This window comes from Macaca nemestrina, chromosome 14 (assembly GCF_043159975.1).
Source record: "Macaca nemestrina isolate mMacNem1 chromosome 14, mMacNem.hap1, whole genome shotgun sequence".
Taxonomy (NCBI): domain Eukaryota; kingdom Metazoa; phylum Chordata; class Mammalia; order Primates; family Cercopithecidae; genus Macaca; species Macaca nemestrina.
The window spans coordinates 28,571,120-28,593,130 of record NC_092138.1 but is presented as its reverse complement, the minus strand read 5'-3'; the positions used below and the strand labels follow the sequence as shown (position 1 = coordinate 28,593,130).

At 38.8% G+C, this 22,011-nt stretch overlaps 1 protein-coding gene across 2 annotated transcripts in view; it reads left to right on the top strand.

Annotated features, from left to right (window-relative positions):
* Window positions 1–22,011, top strand: part of ENTREP1 (endosomal transmembrane epsin interactor 1) — a 66,197-nt gene that overhangs the window by 24,875 nt on the left and 19,311 nt on the right. For both annotated transcript variants that reach the window (XM_071077696.1, XM_011758440.3), the window contains exon 3: window positions 20,213–20,323. In XM_071077696.1, coding sequence (XP_070933797.1) covers window positions 20,213–20,323 — 111 coding nt within the window. The remainder of the gene's footprint in view (window positions 1–20,212; window positions 20,324–22,011) is intronic.

The window sequence follows — 22,011 nt, the reverse complement described above, 5'->3', positions numbered from 1 at the left end:
CTGTTTTCAAAGTGGCTGTCATTTTATATTTCCACCAGCAGTGTTTGAAGGTTCTAGTTTCTCCACAATTTTGCCAACACTTATCGTCTGTTTTTTTTTTATTGTGGCCATTTTTTGGAGTGTGACGTGGCATCTCATTGTGATTTTGATTTGATGTTCAGCATCTTTTTATGTGTGTATTGGCCATTTGTACATCATCTTTGGAGAAATGTCTACTCAGAGCCATTGCCCATTTAAAAATTGGTTACTTGTCTTTTTATTATGAGTCCTTATCAGATACAGAGGCTCCCTACTTACAGTGGGGGTTATGTCCAGATAAACTCATCATAAATTGAAAATACTGTAAGTGAAAAATGTGTTTAACACACCTAACTTACTGAGCATCATAGCTTAGCCTAGCTTACTTTAAACAAACTCAGAACATGTACATTAGCCAACAGTTGGGCAAAGTCATCTAACACAAAGCCTATTTTATAATAAAGTATTACATATCTCATGTAATTTATTGAATACTGTACTGAATATGAAAAATGGAATAGTTGTATGGATATTTGAAGTACAGTTTCTACTGAATGGGTATGGCTTTCACACTATTTTAAAGGCAAAATATTATGGGGTGAACCATTGTCAAGTTGGGGACTGTCGGATATGATTTGCAAACATTTTCTTTGATTCTCTGGATTGTCTTTTTACTTTCTTGATGATGCCCTTTGAAGCACAAAAGTTTACAATTTTGAAGTTCAGTTCATCTATTTTTAATTTTGTAGCTTACACTGTTGTATTTAAGCCGGGCTTTGTCTAGCCCAAGGTCATGAACGCTTACTCCTATAAATTTTTTCTAAGATTTTTCTTTTTTTTTCTTTTTTTTTTTTTTTTTTGAGACGGAGTCTTGCTCTGTCGCCCAGGCTGGGGTGCAGTGGCCGGATCTCAGCTCACTGCAAGCTCTACCTCCCGGGTTTACGCCATTCTCCTGCCTCAGCCTCCTGAGTAGCTGGGACTATAGGCGCCCGCCACCTCGCCTGGCTAGTTTTTTGTATTTTTTAGTAGAGATGGGGTTTCACCGTGTTAGCCAGGATGGTCTCGATCTCCTGACCTCGTGATCCACCTGTCTCGGCCTCCCAAAGTGCTGGGATTACAGGCTTGAGCCACCGCGCCCGGCCAAGATTTTTATTATTTAGCTGTTTTGCTAAGGTCTTTCATTTTTTTTTGAGTTAATTTTTGCATATGGTGTGAGGCAGGGGTCCAAGTTTATTCTTTTGCATGTGGATATACAGTTGCCCCAGCACCATTTGTTACAAAGACTCTTCTTTCCCCATTGAATTATCTTGACACCTTTGTTGAAAATAAGTTAACCCTAAGTGTGAGGTTTATGTATCCGGCTTCTTGAACATGTTCTTTTTCCTAGTTGTTCCACTTTCCCTTTTGGATGTTTCTTGTTAAGACCACTCACTTCCTGTTCTAGTCTGGACTTAATTGTTTTCTGGCCTGCTGCACAGATGTCATCTGAATATTTCTTTTCATTGTATTCTTAAATTAGATCCATTGTTTCTTAGGTCTCATGCATTCTTTTTCTTTGGGTTCCTTTTTCATTTGCCAGAGAACATTCTCAAATAATAATTTTCAGAAAGAATTGAGAGAAGACAGCTCTCTCAGGGTTTGAACACCTTGATGTGTTTTTGTTTTCACCTCTCACCTGAATAATAGTTAGGCTGGATATAGAATCCTGGGTTCAAAATAATATTTCTTCCAAAAAATGAAGTCATTGCTTGATGCTTTTGCCATAGATGAGAATCTTGATGCTGATCTGATTGTTGTTCCTTGGTAGGAAACCTTTTTCTTTTTCTATCCGGAAGCTTTTAAGATTTTTTTTTTTCCTTGAAAATCAATAAAATTTGATTTTCAAAAAGATAAAATCATGAGTCTCAGGCAAATATAAAATGAACATGACTGATTAACGAGGGAGCACTGGTTCAAAGAGCATTTGAGAAACTAAGCATTTATTGGCAATGTTGGGAGAAGATTGCTGGGATAGACACAAAACTGGTTAATGTACTGCAAAGCCATAAACTGTAACTTCTGAAGTTCCAATTCAACAGAACCTTATTTTCATCTCTACTGAAATAACATCTACAACTTAAACTCTGTTCCTACAGATGTTAAGTAGCCATTTCAATAAGTAGATTACCCAGTAATCTCTTCTACCTGTTTTCAAGTTTCAGATAATTTTTCGGAGTCTTCTGAAGTTACATGAAGTTATGTCTAGGTGGAGTCTTTTCTCCTTCATCCTTTTGAGTATTTGGTGAGCTTTTGTGATTTGAATATATGTGCCTTTCTTCAACACTGAGAATTTTTCTTGTTTCTCTGATGATGATGATGATGATGATGATATGATGATTGTGATTATTATCATTATTTTGAGACCGAGTTTCACTCTGGCCCCCAGGCTAGAGTGTAGTGGCATAATCTTGGCTCACTGCAGTCTCTGCCTCCCAGGTTCAAGCGATTCTCCTGCCTCAGCCTTTGGAGTTGCTGGGACTACAGGCATGCACCAACACACTCAGCTAATTTTTGTATTTTTAGTAGAGACGGCGTTTCGCCTTGTTGGCCAGGCTGGTCTCAAACTGCTGACCTCAAGTGATCCATCTGCCTCGGCTGCCCAAGTGCTGGGATTACAAATGCGAGCCACCGTACCCAGCCTCCTTGATTATTTTCTTCCCTCCATTTGCTCTGTTCTTTCCTTCTAGAACATCTAAAAATCAGATGTTGGACCTCTTGGATTGAACCTCTTTGTTTCTTAACTTTTCAGAGTTTCACATTTCTGTTTGTCTTTTAAATGTATTATCTTAATTTTTGCTCCTGCCATTCTATTGAAGTGTTTGACAATTATTTTTTTTAATGTTCAAGAACACTTTTTTGATCTGATTTATTCTTTTTCTTAGCAGCTGTTCTTGTGTTATTATGCTGTATTTTTTTTCCTATTTGAAGATACATATTACATATATTTAACATTTTTCTATTCTCTGAGTAATCTGTTTTCTTTTTTGGGGTCAGTGATTCTGGTTGACATCTAGGTCCTTCTTTTTTGTATTGTTAGTTTTTTTTCTTTTTTTGAGACAGAGTCTCGCTTTGTTGCCCAGGCTGGAGTGCAGTGGCACCATCTCGGCTCACTGCAACCTCTCCACCTCCCAGGTTCAAGCAATTCTCCTGCCTCAGCCTCTCAAGTAGCTGGGATTATAGGCATGTGCCACCACACCTGGCTAATTTTTGTATTTTCAGCAGAGACTGAGTTTCTCCATGTTGGCCAGGCTGGTCTCGAACTCCTAACCTCAGGTGATCTACCCTCCCGGCCTCCCAAAGTGCTGGGATTATAAGCGTGAGCCACTGCGTCCAGCCATGTTGTTAGATTTTTGAATGTCTGTTGATCCTTGATCATTCATTCTAGTCATAACTAAAGAGCTAGATTGGTAATATTTACAATAATATTTGCAATCATAACAACAACACATAACTGAGATGCACGTACTAAGCGACTAATCACATGAGGTGTTATTAGTATCCTCATTCTGAGGAAACCAAGACACAGAGAGGTTAAGTGATTTGCCTAGGTCATATAGCTAGAAGTGGCAGAGCTGGGCTGCGGTTCCAGCAGGTCTGTCTCTGGAGTCTTTCTTCTAATCACTACCTGGTTCCATAGCAGGCTTGTTTGGGAGGCCAGCTAGCTGTCTGAGAGCTCTGTGCAGCTTAATGGGCCATAGCGATTGATAGGCTTCATTTTAGTGTGTGCTTGAGAGAAGCAAGCCGATGACCCCCAGTATGCCAAAAAGAAGAAGACAAGGCTGGATGTGGTGGCTCATGCTTGTAATCCCAGTACTTTGGAAGGCCAAGGTGGGAGGATCATTTGGGGCCAGGACTTTGAAACCAGCCTGGGCAAAAGAACTAGACCCCCATCTCTACAAAAGCTTAAAAAATTAGCTGGACATAATGACACATGCCTGTAGTCCCAGCTGCTTAGGAGGCTGAGGCAGGAGGATCACTTGAGTCCAGGAAACTGAGGCTGCAGTGAGCCATGATTGCACCACTGCAGTCCAGGCTGGGTGACAGAGTGAGACCGTACCTCTAAGAAAAATAAAAGTAAAAGAAGATAACACCGCACCAGGACCCCTGTACCCCAAGGCAGATTATTTCACTCTCTCAGAGTGAAGTTCACTAGTACTTGCTGGTGGACAAATGCTTGTACTCTCTATTACTTTTGCATCTTTGAAAGTCTCTTCAATATTTTTTCAATGTTTTATTAGGAAAATTCTCAACAGAACAGTTGAGCAAATAGCACAATAAACTCTGATATGCCCTTCACTTGAATTCCAATGCCATTAACATTTTGCCACATTTGCTATGTCTCTATATAAATAGATATTCTATATTCAACTATTCAAAGTTGCAGATTTTGTGGTGATTCACCCCTATATGCTGTAGGAAGCACCTTCTAAAGATAAAACGTTCTCTGCATCACCATAATAACATGATCATGTTATTAAAATCTTTCTTATAATTTTCCTAATAAATTTCCTAATGTCATCTAATACTCAGCCTACGTTTAAATTTCCCCACTTGGTTCAAAATCTTTAAATAACTTTTCTTAATCAAAACCTTTGTAACTGAAGTATGATTTGTGCACATTTCTGTAGGTATAATGTGCAAAAAAGTCCACGATTCTATCAAGGTTTGCTTATGGCATTTTATTAGTCTGTCTCTTTAGTCTTTTGTGTTCTAGAATACTCTTCTTTTTCCTTTTTTTCTTTTTGTAGGAATTAGTGAAGAGATTACTCCAGTTGGCTTATATGTTATTGTTGTTCTTCTTTTTCTTCTTTGATATGAAAATTTCAAATATACTCCAAAGTTGAGAGAAATACAAAAATCCCCATGTACCCATTGCCCAGCTACAGCAATCAACACATGTCCAGGCTTGTCTCATCTGGACCCCTATTTTCCTTCTCTTTTGCCACTGGATTATTTTGAAATAAATTTAAGCCTTGATGACATTTAATCCTTAAATATTTTAGTATATATTTATAACAGATACATAATTTGTCAGACTCATCAAGTATCTAGGCATTGCCTTACATATTTTTTTAATAATTGGTTTGTTTTAATTTGACCCACATTGCTACTTAGCTGATATGTCTTTTAAGTTTCTTTTAATCAGTAAGTCCCTCTCTCTCTTGTTTTCTCTGTTGCAACTTTTTTTTTTTTTTTTTTGAGATGGAGTCTTGCTCTGTCGCTCAGGCTGGAGTGCAGTGGTGCCATCTTGGCTCACTGCAACCTCTGCTTCCTGGGTTCAAGTGATTCTCCTGCCTCAGTCTCCCTGAGTAGCTGGGATTACAGTCTTCCTGAGTAGCATGCCCACCACCATGCCCAGCTAATTTTTGTATTTTTAGTAGAGATGGGGTTTCACCATGTTGACCAGGCTGGTCTTGAACTCAGGTGATCCACCTGCCTTGGCTTCCCAAAGTGCTGGAATTACAGGCATGAGCCACTGCGCCTGGCTCATTGCAACTTATTTGTTAAGGAAACCGAGTCCTTTGTTCCATTGAGTTACATTGCATCCCCATGGTGCTGTTCAACATGTTTCTCTGTCCCCTTTATTTCCAGTAACTGGTAGTTAAATCTAGAGGCTTGGTCTGATTCAGGTTCGGTTCTGGGGTCAGAACACTTCACCAGTGGTGGTGTGTATTTCCAACAGGAAGCACCCATTGTTCAGTTGTCTCTCTTTTTGTGATATTGGCAGTCAGTGATGACACTTCCTTAGATCACTTGAGTAACTTGAATCTTTTATGTTAAAAAGTGTCAATAAATAACAGTTGCAAGCAGGAATCTTTAAACCATTGATCCCCATACCATATCCATTAAACCTTCTGTCCTTTGAGATATTAGATTGGTATCCTTGGAAAAGGGGGGCCTTATATAAATTCAAGGAGTGCCATATACTGTGATGAATTATTACAATGTAAATACTCCCATGTAGCCTTGCTTTAAAAAATAATCTGGGATGTTATCAAGGTTCACTTATGGCATTTAATTATGATAATTTAGTTTACTGTAAAATTATAATGGCTCTTGGAAGTGCTAATTGTTTAACTTTGTTTAACTTAAGGTTTCTCAGATTTATCTCACTTCATGCCTCTTTCTCCACAGACTACGTATTAAGCCCTCCCAGAAAAGTAATCAATGGAAAGTTATTTGGGAAACACCTTAAATCATTTGTTCAGTCACTCAGTAAGCATTTTTCGAGCACCTGCTTTATGTCAGGCATTGTATTAAACACATATATAGAAATGGACTCTCAAGCTTGATTGGTTCTTTACTTGTCTGGTGTTAGAATATTTCAAATGTCACGTGGAGAGAAATACCTGACTTAGAAGATTATAATGATCTGATCACTGGGGCATACAATATCTCAAAATAGGCAATATCCCTGTCTCTGAAGAGTCATATAATCTGGCTTTCATTCCACTGCTCAGTCAGGAGTTGAAGAGGGGAGAGACAGGGTGAAGCACTCCAATTATCCATGACTGACTGCATCACGAACCACCCGAAAACCTAATGGTTTCAAGCCACAGCTTATCATTGTCTCTTACGGTTTTGTGGATTGACAGGATTCCTGTTTGGCGTCTCTCATGTGATTGCAGTTAGATGGCAGCTGGGTTGGGAATCATCCGGAGGTTTGACTGCCCCAAACCTCCCTGATGGCTCTTTCACATGACTGGCAGGTGGTACTGGCTGTTGCCTGGGAGCTCAGCTAGGTTTGGTGACTAGAGTGTGACCCTGTGACCTCCTCATGGAACATGGTGGCTGGTTTCTGAGACGGAGTGTCTCAAGTGAATAGTGTTCCAGGAGGCCTACTTTTGTGTGTGTGTGTGCATTTTTTATTATGGTAAAACATACATAACCTCACATAAAACTTACCGTTTTAAACATTTTAAAGTGTACAATTCAGTGGCATTTTAAAGTGTACACTTAGTGGCATTAAGCACATTCACAGTGTTGTGCAATCATCACCACTGTCCATCTCCAGAACTTTTTCATCATCCCAAATAGAAACTACACCCATTAAACAACAATACCCCATTTCCTTCTCCCCCCAAGTCTGTGGCAATCACTATTCTACTTTCTGCCTCTATGACTTTGCCTGTTCTAGGTATTGCATATAAGTAAGTGGACTCATACAATATTTGTCCTTTTGTGTCTGGCTTATTTCACTTAGCAAAATGTTTTCAAGGTTTATCCATGCTGTCGGAGCATATGTTAGAACTTTATTCCTTTTCATGGCTGAATGAGATTACATGGTAGGTATCGGACCTCACCTCTTGATGTGAGGAACGCCCTATGAGTACAGAGAGGGAAGGACTTGCTGTTGGCCATCTTCGGAGACTGCTGACCCTGGTTTGCAGATTCTTCTTAGGAGCTGTGATCTTTGTGACTGGGGAGTCATATGACCTGACTCTTGAACCTGCTGAACCTTGAGAAGCTAAGAGCAGCAAAGAAGGGGCCAGAAGGAGGGAAAGAAAGAAAATTAGAGAGGCACAGAGGAAAGGATAAAAGAGGAATGAAGTCAGAGAAGTGGAGTCTCAGGAACCATGGATATGCAACTTTGTTTACAATGAGCTTTCTGCTGCCTTTCTAATCTTCACATCCAAATTGATTTTGGCCACCTTATTCCCAAGGGGCATAGCAGATTGGGTTCCTGACCAGTTCACCTATTGGAACAATAAATCTCATGTGTCACATGATTCACTTACTGTTTCTCTTGTGACTCTTCCCTGGTCTTGGTCATATTCCTAATGAGAACATGTTAATGTAGGGGTGACAGTGATGCCCAACTTGAGTTGAGGAATTGTAGAGCTAGATATGTGCTGAGGGTCCCCTCTTCTCTGCAGAGGCTGATTGCTTGGCTTATAAGAAGTCACTTTTGAGCTGGGTGTGGTGGCTCACGCCAGCAGCCCCAGTGCTTTGGGAGGCTGAGGTGGAAGGGTCAGCTTGAGGCCTGGAGTGTGAGACCAGCCTGGGCAACAAAGTGAGACCCTGTCTCTACAAACAAACAAACAAACAAAATCACTTTCCTGAGAAATGAGAGACAATGTGCTAAAAAGAGGGACTGAGGGACCCGGGAGAGGGCAGAATTTGCTTTTCACAAGAGGCTTGAAAGTGCCCTTGAGATATGTGTGTTTTCACTAGGACTAGGCAACTCTGACTTATAAGAGCTTTAAAGTTGTGTCCCCAAATGATAAATATTTGTGTCTGTCTCATTCTGGTAGGAGAAGCAAGAGGCCTTTCACCCCTGTTGAAAGAGGAATGAGAAAGCAATGGTTATTATTATATCTTAGACACTTTATAAAAAGAAAATCAGGGACTTCCGTGATATGAGTAAACCTGGCACTTCAGCGTGCTGGAGAGGAGAGAGAGACAGTCGGTTCTGTTCACAGCAACGGGCCTGTGTTTGGCTTGTTGGCAAGGAGAGCTGGTCTGGGTGATGGTAATGTATCTGCCAAACTTCTGGCAGAAGTTTAAAGGGTGTCAAGGGACTGAAACTGGGAGTAGGTTCTGTGGGGGTCTAAGAATTAAAGGCACATAGGCAAACCAAGTCAGTGCATGTGGGAGCTCCTGAAATAGGTTGACAGTGGTGAGAATGTGGGCTTTGTGAGTGGTTGTGATTTATGATGTTTTGTTGGTTGCTGTGGTGCTGGGCTGTCAATCCAAGCATTCGTTTTGCTAGACCAGTTCAGAAAAATTTTAGTTTGGTGCCTTGTCTTTAATTACTTTTTTTCCAGTGCAATTGTGTTGTGTTCAGATGACTTGCTCATGATTCTAGATCTTTATATTGAAATGCTTCCCCAAATTAAATTGAAATGTAAAATGTTAAGAGTTAAATAAGTGGTTACATCAACTGTCATGGGTCCTGTGCCATTTGTCTTATTAACCAGTGACTAATCAGATTTTTTGGTGCTTGGACTCCATGGCACTGAGGACATACATGTTAAATGGCAGATTCACAGCAAGACCACACAATTGTTCTTGTTTTAGTGGGAAAATGGAACTTGAATTCTAAGGAACAGGTATTTTGTTCTCCCACCCACCCACCATTCTCACTTCTTCCTTTGACATAATGGAATTGAAGTCCCAACCCTTCCTATCTTCTTTCTTGGGGAAGTGATGAGTTCTCAGCAGAAGCAATGGTGGTAGCCATTTTCATGCTAGCAGTGATAGTCAATCAGGTGTTTGCCTTTCAGGCCTGTCTATATATGTCCTAGAATATTAGTAAGAATGTATGATACCTGTATATAGCACTTATCAGAAAGAATAGATTTTCTTTCATTTGTCCATTGATTGGTTGACTGATTCATTCAGTATTATTTACCACCACTTATGTTTTTGTGTTCTTGTTTCAGATTTTCTACCCCACGGGAGAAAAGCATTTTTTTAAAAATTTATTTTTGAGAGTATCAAAAGGCTGCATGTGAGGGGGATAAAAGGGCACAATGATGAAATGAGGACCAGTAATATTTTCTTGGGGAATTAAAAGACAAAACAGAGTGTGAAAGCGAAGAATTCTAGGGTGGGATTAGCACCTTTTGAAGTAAAAGTTCCTGCTTTCTTAGAAGTTTCTTCTCATGAGGAAATAATTTGGTGAACTGCTCATATTTAAATGAAAACAACACATATACCTGCACAAATTCATTGTTAACATTTAGGAAAAATATGTGTTATTTCTGATAATTTAAAAAGAAGCATCACATTTGATGAACATATTTAATTGTTAAGAAAATTTTTTAAAAAGCATTAATAAAGCCTTTTTTTTTCTTTTTTCTTTTTTGAGACGGAGTCTCACTCTGTCACCCAGGTTGGAGTGTGGTGGCGCTATCTCGGCTTACTGTGCAACCTCTGCCTCCCGGATTCAAGCAATTCTCCTGCCTCAGCCTCCTGAGTAGCTGGGATTATAGGCGTGTACCACCATGCCTGGCTAATTTTTGTATTTTTAGTAGAGGCAGGGTTTCACCATGTTGGCCAGGCTGGTCTCGAACTCCTGACCTCAAGTGATCCGCCCGCCTCAGCCTCCCAAAGTGCTGGGATTACAGATGTGAGTCACTGCACCCAGCCAGAGCCTTTCTTGATTAGAATACTGCATGTGATGCCAGACAGATGTGATAGAGGCCAAACCCAGCTGGGAAGTTGCTTTATACCAACATCCACCTATGAGCATACTAAGAAGTGGAGGTGAGATGGTGATATGGGTTAGGCTTTTTGTCCCCACCCAAATTTCATCTTGAATTGTAATCCCCATAATCCCTACATGTCAAGGGAGCGACCAGGTGGAGGTAATTGAATCTTGGTGGCATTTTCCCTCATCCTGTTCTTATGAGATCTGATGGTTTTATAAGGAGCTGTTCCCCATTCACTTGGCACATCTCCTTCTGCTACCTTGTGAAGAAGGTGCCTTGCTTCCCCTTCACCTTCTGCCGTGACTGTATGTCTCTCCAGCCACGCTGAACTGTGAGTCAATTAAACCTCTTTCTTTTATAAATTACCTGGTCTTGGGCAGTTCTTTCTAGCAGCATGAAAATGGACTAACACAAATGGCAAAGGTCAGGGACAGGTGTGAGGACTGAGAGTGGGACAATGAGGACAGTTACAGGCTAGATGGGGAGGACAACTGCACGAAGGGAGAAGTGCTAAGCTGGAGTGATGGGCAGGAAGACAGAGAGATGGCCATAGTTCCCGATCTATTAAAAGTTTGTGAATTGACAAGTGCATTTGTTGAGGAGAGATGTATTGAACGTATTATACGTGTTGGGCACTGCTGTGGGCAGCTTTATAGACATGTTCTTATTTTGCTTTTATTTTTTTTGGTTGTTCCTTTCAACAGCCATTTGAGGTATTACTCATTTTTTATAAGTAAATAAGTGAGACCCAGTGAGTTTCAGTAATTTGCTCAATATTATTCATCCAGTAAGCCAATGGGCTGGAAATTAAACACACATTTATCTCACTCTGAGTTCACGTTTTTTATTCCATTTTATGCTTTAAATTTAGTTTTTCCATTTATCAAGGTTATGTATGCACATAGTTTAAAGGGTCAAATAATGCTGTAAGTCTGAAGAAGAAATCCTCAGTTCTTTATCCCATTTTCCAAACACAATCACTTCAACCAGTTTCCAAAGGCAATCAGTCACTGAGGCATTGTAGACAATTAGGAAATCTTTCTCTTTTACATTTCACCTCTCTGCCCCAATACATACTTTTATAGTCCTTTTCTCTATAAAGTTCTATCATGATTTTGGTCAGAGCTATTTTCAATGCTTATTTTATTTTGACTATCCCTTTCCTCTCCAGTAAAATATTTTATTTTTCTTCAAGTTAACAAAGGTGCTCCTTCTTCATTTGCTTCATTTTTCTGTGTATTATTGATTCAAATGTCAACCATCCTCTTATTGTTTAAGTTGCTTTTCGTATATTCAAGCACATCTGTTGGATATTCTATCACTTTCATCCTTCCTGGAGCCTTTTGACTTGCTCTATCTGGACTAGCCAGTCCAGTAGGCTCTGCATATGTTACTATCATCTTTGTCATCCTTCCACCATTATCCTGGGCGTTCCCTTAACCTCTCTTGAGTTGGATCCCTGTTTCCTAGATTCCATAGCTTCTTTTTTTTCCTAACTCCCCACAAATTTTGGTGGAGCATCCTGTAGTAAATTTCTGAGAAAAGGGTATGTTAAAAACACATTTTAAAAATCTTATATGTAAATTGCAAAAAGAAAAAGTGAAAATATTTTTATCCTATTCAAACTTGATCAACATTTTTAGCTAAGTATAGAATTCCAAAATTGGAATTCTCTCTGAAAATTTTGAAGGCATGGCTCCATAGAATTTTGGCTCTCCAGCGAAAAAATCTTTCAACCTTAAACTGTGGTTGAGATTTTTCTTCTGGGTCCAAAGGTGTGGTCAGAAAAAGGAATCAGGAGTTCTAAGTGACTTTTTAAAAAAAGGGATAATTTATATATGGTACCAGACACAAATCTTAAATGTATAGATTGCTGGATTTTTATACATGTATACACCTGTGTAATCATTATCCAGATCAAGATACAGAACTTTTCCAGCAATCTATAAAGTTTTCTTATGCCTCTTCTCAGTCGATTGCTCTCTCTCCCTGCAGGAGTAACCACTGTTCTGATTTTTTTCTACCATAGGTTATTTTTATGTGTTCTAGAACTTTTTTTTATATGACATCATACAGCACATGCCCTTTTGTGTCTGGCTTCTTTCAGTCAATATAAGGTTGCTGAGATTCATCCATGTTTTATATGCATCAGTTGTCTGTTTCTTTTTATTGTTGAGCTTCATTCCACTTATGAATGTAGTATAATTTGTTCATCCATTCTTCTGTTATTGACATTTTGGTTCTTTCCAGTTTTGGGCCATTAGGAGCATGTGCTATGGACATTCTTGTCTATGTTTTTTTGTGAACATATGCAAAGGTCATAGAATGGTATAAATTTAACTTTGTTAGAAACTGCTGATCATTTTCCATTGTGGTTGTACCATTTTCTAATTGTTTTTTAAATAGACTCTTGTCAGTTCTATTTTGAGGCTCACTTTCATTCCAAAGAGTATCTGGTGCCACCATTTCTGAACATCTGGGGATTCTGAAGAGTAAATCCTGTTGAGTTTTGGCTTTCTACATTGCTTTTGTGGGATTCACTTTTCTCAGGACCACTGAGTCAATTCATTCTTGTCCACCAACTTTCTACCTTCTAAAATTTTGTTGCTGTTCTCATGTTCTCTCTGTCCTTAAGGATTTCTGCATTAAAAATATTTTCTTTTCCTGTCATTTTGGTGAGTTTTCAGGAACTAGTAGAGCTAAATCCTTACGCTCAATTCACCATTTAAAACCTATTGACTTTTAAACTATTCTGTCTTCCCACAGTTACTGGAACTATTTATGTAAACCTGCACAGTAAGTTTAAGTCGCATCTAGAGATTGGAGCAGTGGCGAAGCAAGGAGCAAAGTAAAAGTCCTTAGGCAGTAGGGAAAGGTCAGCCTATTTAAAGAATGAAATCTTGTATCAAACAATACCAAGCTGTGATAGGCATAATTATTTAATGGTACAGTGTGACAGGGATTATGAAGAAATCTTAGCAGGAAGGGATAGGCAAATTGAAGGTGATGTTGCTTCTTGATAGCCTCAGGTTCCCCAAACATTCTTTCATTGGGTCAGTTAATTGAGACCTGGAATGAACTGGGGGCACAATTACCAGAGATCAGAGCTGAGGTGAATTCAAAATACTGAACTGAAAAACATAATTTGTTTTGCATAAAGGCACCTGGTATAAGTATCATAAAATAGTCATGATTCAAATGAATAACAAAAAATAAGAAAAGCATAGAAGACTTAACTCATTGTGATGGTTAATACTGAGTGTCAACTTGATTGGATTGAAGGATGCAAAGTATTGATCCTGGGTGTGTCTGTGAGGGTGTTACCAAAGGAGATTAACATTTGAGTCGGTGGGCTGGGGAAGGCAGACCCACCTTTAATCTGGGTGGGCACCATCTAATCTCTGACAGTGAATAGAAAGGAGGCAGAAAAATGTGAAAAGGCTAGACTGGCCTAGCCTCCCAGCCCACATCTTTCTCCTGTGCTGGATGCTTCCTGCCCTTGAACATTGAACTCCAAGTTCTTCAGCTTTGGGGATCAGACTGGCTTCCTTGCTCCTCAGCTTGTAGACAGCCTATTGTGGGACCTTGTGATTGTGTGATTTAATACTACTTAATAAACCCCCCTTTATATATTGATCTGTCCTATTAGTTCTGCACATCTAGAGAACCCTGACCGATACGCCCATGTCGCCAGTCCCTGTGAGAGCACTAGCTCTTTGGATCTTGGATTTTGCAATGTATCCTTAAATGGTTGGATTTTGCATCTTACTCTTAAAGACTACAGGGCAATGTGGGGCAAGCCCTCTAATTTTTGGCTCCCACCGTCTCTCACGGTCTAAAATACAAGTTCTAGAAAGACAGTTCTCTGTCAACTTTGTGTTTTTCTGTTTCTCGAGAGTAAACCTCAATGATGCATTGGCTTTGGTAGAATTCAGGAGCAGTAATCCATAGTGTTCACTTCACTGGGCAAGTGATGATTAATTTGAAATGATAACAATAGGAATGGGGCTTAATGAGCAGGAAGAACATTAGGTTAAATATTAATATAAGGAACAATTTTATAGAGAAGTTGGATCAGTCAAGCTCCCAGCAGGAAACAGATGGCATAATACAATTACAATTGACAAGTGGTTAATAAAGGGACGACTCACAAAGGTATGTGCAGGGTATGGGGAATGATGAAATTAGAAAAAGATGAACATTTTCTAAGCCTGCAGGGAAGAGTGGGGGTGGTGGCAAGAATCTGGGAGTCAGAGTCATGTACAGAGGACCCCTGAGAGCCTGTGTGGCTTTCCTTTAAGGGACACAGCCAGCCTGAGGCTGCAGAGAAGGAACCAGGAGAATAACTTCCTCAGCCTCACTCTCTTCCCTCCCTGTGGTCTTCTTTCCATCAGGGGTCCCTGTTGGTTGAGCTTCACTGGAGACCAGAGGGCAGAGGAGCCCCACTGAGCCAGTCTGCATAGCTCAGCCTTCCCCATGGGTAGAGTAAAGGGAGGGTAAGTGTGGAGAGAGGCTGTGGCAGGGCAAACAGGGAGATGCCCCACTTGCAGATGTCAGTGGTCCAGTGTAGAGCGAGTTCCTAAAGGAGGCTGCAGACATCATTCTTTTTGGACAAGTTCTGGAAATAATATAACTGCAGATTTATCTTACAATTTGAATGTCCCTTCCAGCTTCCATAAATTCAGGTGTCACAAGCAAAAGAATGAAATTCTGGTACCAAACCTAATGAAATGTGTTTTGTGAAATTCACTTTGTAATAACAAGCTGCTCCTGCAAAGAGGAAATTCCCATTAATAATAAAGCTGTGTACATTGTATTTTGCAGTTTATAAAGGACTTCCATATAAATAAGCTAACATGACTCTCCTAATAATCTTGTGAGGTAGGTGGGAAGATAGACCCACTTAATGGATGAGAAAAATCTCACAAAATTGGCCTAAGATATCACAGCAAACAAGTGGAAAAGCCTGAGTTTGAGCCAGGTCTTCAGATGTCAAATTCACATTTTAACCAGGTTAAAGCTAGAGGGGTCCATTCTGAAGGTCCCTGTAAACCCTGAGTTCTTTAGGACTCCAATATTTTGTATCCTGGAAGATGATCCAACTTCTGAAAGAGCTATGTCTGATTTATGCCACAGTTATCTGTGCTAGGGTAATTCAGGTGACCATTTGGCTAAGTTTGACCAGAGTTTTAATAACATAATAGTAAAGTCATATGCAGGAATAAAGTTGAACAACAGTGCATGGCGATTTTGTACAGAGTCTATGTGTACAAGTGAAACCCCAGGTCTTCCTTCTGGGCTTTGCAGGAGAGGCATTCTAACGATTTGACTTTGACTTGTACTTGGCAGCCCCTCCAGTATAGGAGGGAAATGAAGCCTACCAGGCAGTGACTCCCTGGAGCCTTCTCTCAGCTTGTTTGCCAATCAGACATTTTAGAAGTAGCCACATTCATTGTATGATCTCACAATCCTGCCTTGACTGCTGGATTTAGGATTTTCTTTTAAAAAATAAGGTAAGTATGATTTATCTACAGTCCTATTCCAGATTGCAAGTGTTCAGTTAGCTAAATTTTGACAGTTTGAATACTGCATGTAACTACCACCCAAAACAAGAGGTGGAACATTTTTATCACCCCAGAACATTCTTTCATGTGTTTCCAGTCAATCTTCTCCCTCCCTGCCCTCTTCCCAAGTAGGCAATTGCTCTTCTAATTTCTATCACTATAGGTTATTTTGTCTATTCCTTAACTTTAAGTAAGTGAAATCATACAGTATCTGGCTAATTTCACTCAATGCAGTTTTAAAACATTGATACATAATATATGGACATATGGGTTAAACGTGCTATTTTGTTACATGGATAGCAACAAAATAATGATCATATAATGATCAAATCAGGGTATTTGGGATATCCCTCACCTTGAGTGTTTATCATTTCTATGTATTGGGGGACATTTCAAGACTTCTAGCTATTTTGAAATATACAATATATTTTTGTTAACTATAGTCACCCTACTCTGCTTTCAAACATTAGAACGTATTCCTTCTATCTAATTGTATGTTTGTATCCATTAACCAACCGCTCTTCCTTGATCCTATCCCCCACACCCCACATGCACCCATCTCAGTCTCTGGCGACTATAATTCTACTCTCTATCTCCGTGAGATTAACTGTTTAAGCGCCCACATGTGAATGAGAACATGCAATATTTATCTTTCTGTGCCTGACTTATTTCCCTTAACATAAGGGCCTCCAGTTCCATTCAGGTTGCTGCGAATGACTGGATTTCATTCTTTTTACGACCAGTTAAACTTTTCAATATGTATATATACCATATATTACCATATATTCTTGATTCATTCATCTGCTGATGGGCACTTAGGTGGCTTCCATAGCTTAGCTATTGTGAATAGTACTGCAATAAACATACACACACACATATATATGTGTATATATATGTGTGTATATATATATTTGTAGCTATTGTAAATGGGATTGCCTTCTTTATTTCTTTCTCAGCTCATTTGTTATTGGTGTATATAAATGCTACTGATTTTCTAAATGTTGATTTTGTATCCTGAAACTTTACTGAATTTATTTATCAGATTTAAGAGTCTTTTGGGGGAGTCTTTAGATTTTTCTAGCTATAAGGTTATGTCATCTGCAAAGAGGAACAATTTGACTTCCTCTGCACTAATTTGGATGCCTTTTATTTCTTTCTCTTTCTTGATTGCTCTGGGTAGGACTTCTAGTACTGTGTTGAATAGAAGTAGTAAAAGTGGGCATCCTTTTCTCGTTCCAGTTCTTAGAGGAAAGGCTTTCAGCTTTTCCTCATTCAATGTGGTGTTAGCTGTGGGTTTTTCATTTATGGTCTTTATTATGTTGAGGTATGTTTCTTCTATGCCTAGTCTGTTGAAGGGATGTTAAATTTGAGGATCATGTGCTTTCTGTCCTTCATTCTCATGATGTGATGTATCACATTTATTGTTTGGGTATGTTGAACTATCCTTGCATGAATGGGATAAATTCCATTTGATCATGATGTATATCTTTTTGATGTGCTGTTGGATTCAGTTTGCTAGCATTTTATTGAGGATTTTTGTGTCTATGTTCATCAGGGACATTGGATATTTTCTTTTTTTTGTTGTGTCCTTGTCTGGTGTTGGTATTAGGATAATGCTAGCTTTGTAAATGTGTTAGGGAGAATTCCCTCTCCTTCAATTTTTTGGAATAGCTTGAGGAGAATCGGTGTTAGTTCTTCTTTATAAGTTTGGTAGAATTTGGCAGTGGCTTCATAAATTATTTGCAATTCTTCTGCATGGGAGATTTATATTTAATTTTTAAGAAACTGACAAACAATTTTCTTTTTTTTTCTTTTATTATACTTTAAGTTCTGGGATACATGTGCAGAACATGCAGGTTTGTTACATAGGTATACACGTGCCATGGTGGTTTACTGCACCCATCAACCCTCATCTACGTTAGGTATTTCTCCTAATGCTCTCCCTTTCCTAGCCTCCCCAGCCCTGGCAGGCCCTGGTGTGTGAAGTTGCCCTCCCTGTGTCCATGTGTTCTCATTGTTCAACTCCCACTTGTGAGTGAGAACATGTGGTGTTTGGTTTTCTATTCCTGTGTTAGTTTGCTGAGAATGATGGTTTCCAGTTTCGTCCATGTCCCTGCAAAGGACATGAACTCATCCTTTTTTATGGCTGCATAGTATTCCATGATGTGTATGTGCCAAATTTTCTTTATCCAGTCTGTCATTGATAGGCATTTGGGTTGGTTCCAAGTCTTTGGTATTGTGAATAGTGCTGCAATAAACATACGTGTGCGTGTGTCTTGATAGTAGAATGATTTATAATCCTTTGGGTATATACTCAGTAATGGGATTGCTGGGTCAAATGGAATTTCTGGTTCTAGATCCTTGAGGAATCACCACACTGTCTTCCACAATGGCTGAACTAATTTACACTTCCACCAACAGTGTAAAAGCGTTCCTATTTCTCCACATCCTCTCCAGCATTTATTGTTTCTTGACTTTTTAATGATCGCCATTCTAACTGGCATGAGATGGTATCTCATTGTGGTTTTGATTTGCATTTCTCTAATGACCAGTGATGATGAGCTTTTTTTTCATATGACAAACAATTTTCTAAAGTGGTTGTGCCATCTTATACTTGCACAAGCAGTGTCTGAGAGTCCAAGTGTTCCTCATTCTCACCAGCACTTGGTTTTGTCAGTCTTTTACATTTTAACCATTCTAGTTGGTGTGAAATTGTATCTCATTTGGTTTTTACTTTGCACTTGTGACAACTAATTATGTTGAACACCTTTTCATGTGCTTTTTGGCTAGTCTTATATTTTTTGTGTGTCTGTATGAAATGTCTATTTAAGTCTTTTGCCCCAATTTTTAATTGGGTTGCTTGTCTCTTTATTATTGATTTGAGGAGTTACTTGTATATTCTGGACACAAGTTGTTGTTGAATGTATGCATGAAAATATTTTCTACCGGTCTGTAGCTTGCCTACTATTGATTTTCCTAACTGTGTCCTTCAGTGGGCTGGCTTTAAGATTTTAGTGAAGAGATTTTGGGTTTGGTGTTAGGAGTAATGGGCCCTCACCCATTTTATAGCTGATGATGTTAATTTTTATTGGCGTGCTGATGGGCATTATAACCACACTTTCTTTTCAAGGCATTGTACATTGTCTTAAAAGAAAACTTCCAAAGGAAAACTCAAGACTTTTCCATAGGAACAGTGACTGTGTTATTGGGTATGAAGATTCTAGATATATTAGATCTCTCTGAGTAGCAACTGCTAGTGTGTAACAGAAGCCCATGTGGGAAGATCAAGCCCTGTCCTTTGCCAATTATGTATTCTCCTTTTCCAAGAAACTGTGGCATAATCATAAATGATACAGTGCAGGAGGGGACATATTCTATATGCTGCTCAAGTTAAGTCCAGTAGACACCGAGGAATCCAGCCTGGGAAACAGTAACAACAGCAGCTTCCATTAGTATTTTCCCCAAAATCTGATGGCAGGCTGTATCCCAATTAACAATAAAAGGAAAGAAGCCAAACTTCTCTTGGAGAGAAGAAGGAATTCCCCCTAGGTAAAGTGGCATCATGTGATATTAAACACTGACTCAAAATGGGTCTTGGGAAATGCTTTCAAGCTTGACTTGGAATAACAATAGTTAAAGAACAAGGTTTCTTGTTCATATGTGAACTCATTTACCAGCCAACTCTGACATATCAGCTACCTGAATTGACGCTTGGTTCTAACACTGATAATTATTTCCTCTAATCTTTTGTATTTGCAGTAAGATTTAATTTTCTTAATAATCATGGCTCTCAAGTTGAAAAGCCTGCATAATCTCTAACTTGTACTAAGTAAATACTGGCTTCTCAGTTGACTACTATCAATTTTTTAATTATTCGGAGTAATATTTGTAATAATTAACTTTAGAGAAAAGCACATGGAAAATCTTTGTGTACGTATTCTTTAGTACCTAAAGTGTTCAGAACTGAAAAAAGGACCCATCTTTATGTCCATTTGCATACTGTGATTTCTGGATAGTAAAGGCTCTGAGCTCCTTGATGTACCTGGGTTTCACTTATATTCCAGAGTTCTCCATTTGTTTATTTGCTGCTGATCCCACAAAACTAAAAGAAAAAAAATAAGAGTGGCTCAAGAAGGAAATAGCTAGGGCTTAATGTAATGTGTGGATGAAAGATAAGGGAGTAAGAATTATTTTCAAAGAGGAAAAAATAAGGACTTGAGGTTATTGAGAAGACTTAAGAGTCAGTGGCATCCCTCAGCACAATTTTAACAACTCTAAAATGTGAAAAAAAGTTTGTCACATTAAAAACACGGTTCTGATCTTTTTGAAAAAAATTTCATCTTGGAAGAGAATATGAGGTTTTAAAATTAGATAAAACTTTGTCTGAATTTAGCTGTTATCTTTTACTAACTGTCCATTCTCTTACCATTTCAGGTAAACCTCTTTGTGCTGCTGTCTGTGGTTTGCGTCCTCTTAAATCTAGCTGGATTTATCCTAGGCTGCCAAGGGGCCCAGTTTGTGTCCAGCGTCCCCAGGTGTGATCTGGTAAGCAGTCCTAAAACATCACCGGGCATCTAGGCAGACCCTGGCTTGTCAGGGGTTCCTGGCGAGACTTGCAACATTCAGCACCAGGCAACTGTCCTGAAGTGAAACCTGAAATGGGTAAAAGGAAGTGGGAAAACAAAACAAAGAGCTGCCTGCTGATTATTTCACCCAAGTTGTCGATTACTTTTTCCACAGCAGGGACCAGCCAGCAAAACCCCGGAACCATAGTGATATAATGCATCATTAGTTAGTGAATAGATGGATCAGGTGTCCACAAGCAATCAGTCTCTGACTGTCCTCATCTAAAGAGAAAAAAAATGGATATTTGGATATTGGCAGAATACAGGTCAACAGTCTTTTATCTGAAACCTTTGGAGGCCAGGTGTGTGTCAGCATTTAGAGTTTTTCCAATTTTAGAAGATTAAATATTGTGCATATACTATTTATTATATAGCATGCCAGTGGAGTCTGGGACAGCAGGCTGTTATCATGATTTCTGGTTTTCAGAGCTTTTTGGATTTCAGCATTGTGAGTAAGAGGTTGTGGACTTGTACCATCTCTGAACTTAAAAGAAAAAAATTTTATTGTAAAATACACATAGCATGAAATTTACCATCTTAACCATTTTTAAGTTTACAGTTCAGTAGAGGTAAGTATATTCACATTATTATACAACCAATCTCTAGAACTCTTTTCATTTTGCAAAACTGAAAGTCTATGCATATTAAACAACAACAGCTCCCCATCCTCCAGCCCCTGGTAACCATCACTTCACATTCCCTTTCTATGAATTTGAGTACCCTAGGTACCTCATACAAGTAGGATAATACGCTGTTTGTCTTTTTGTGACTGGATTATTTCACTCAGCATCATCTCCTCAAGGTTCATCATGTTGCAGCACGTGTTAGAATTCCCTTCCTTTTTAAGACTATGTAATATTCCATTGTATGTACATGATACCTTTTGTTTATCCATTAATCTGTGATGGATATTTAAGTTGGCCCCTACTCTTGGTTATTGTGAATAACATTGCAATAAACATGGGCATGCAAATATATCTCTGAGATCCTGGTTTTAATTCTTTGGGATATGTAACCAGAAGTGATCATTTGGTAATTCTATTTGAAATTTTTTGAGGAAGCTTTGTATCGGTTTTCATAGCAATGGCACCATTTAATATTTCCACCAACAGTGCACACAGGTTCCAATTTCCACACATCTTCAGTGACAGTTGTTATTTTCTGCTTTTTTTTTTTTTTTAAGTGGCCATTCTAATGAGTATAAGGTGATACCTCATTTGGTTTCGATTTGCATTTTCCTTATTATTAGTGATGTTGATAGTCTCTTCATATGCCTGCTGGCTATTTGTATGTCTTCATTAAAGGAAGAACGTCTATACAAGTCTTTTGCCCATTTTAAAATTGAGTTATTTGTTTTTTTGTTATTGAGTTGTAGAAGTTCTTTATATATTCTGTATATCAGAATATGGTTTGCACTAAGTCTATTTTTAATAAATTTTTTTTCTACCACAAAACCAACTCTGTGATTATTTCTGATGATATAATTATAAAAGTTTGGGCAAGCCATGAAAGTATAAGGCAGAACTTAAATATCATTTGAATTCCCACTATCCCTGGATAACAGTTTGGCCATGTGTTAAGCATCTCTTTATGCACAAAAATGCACAT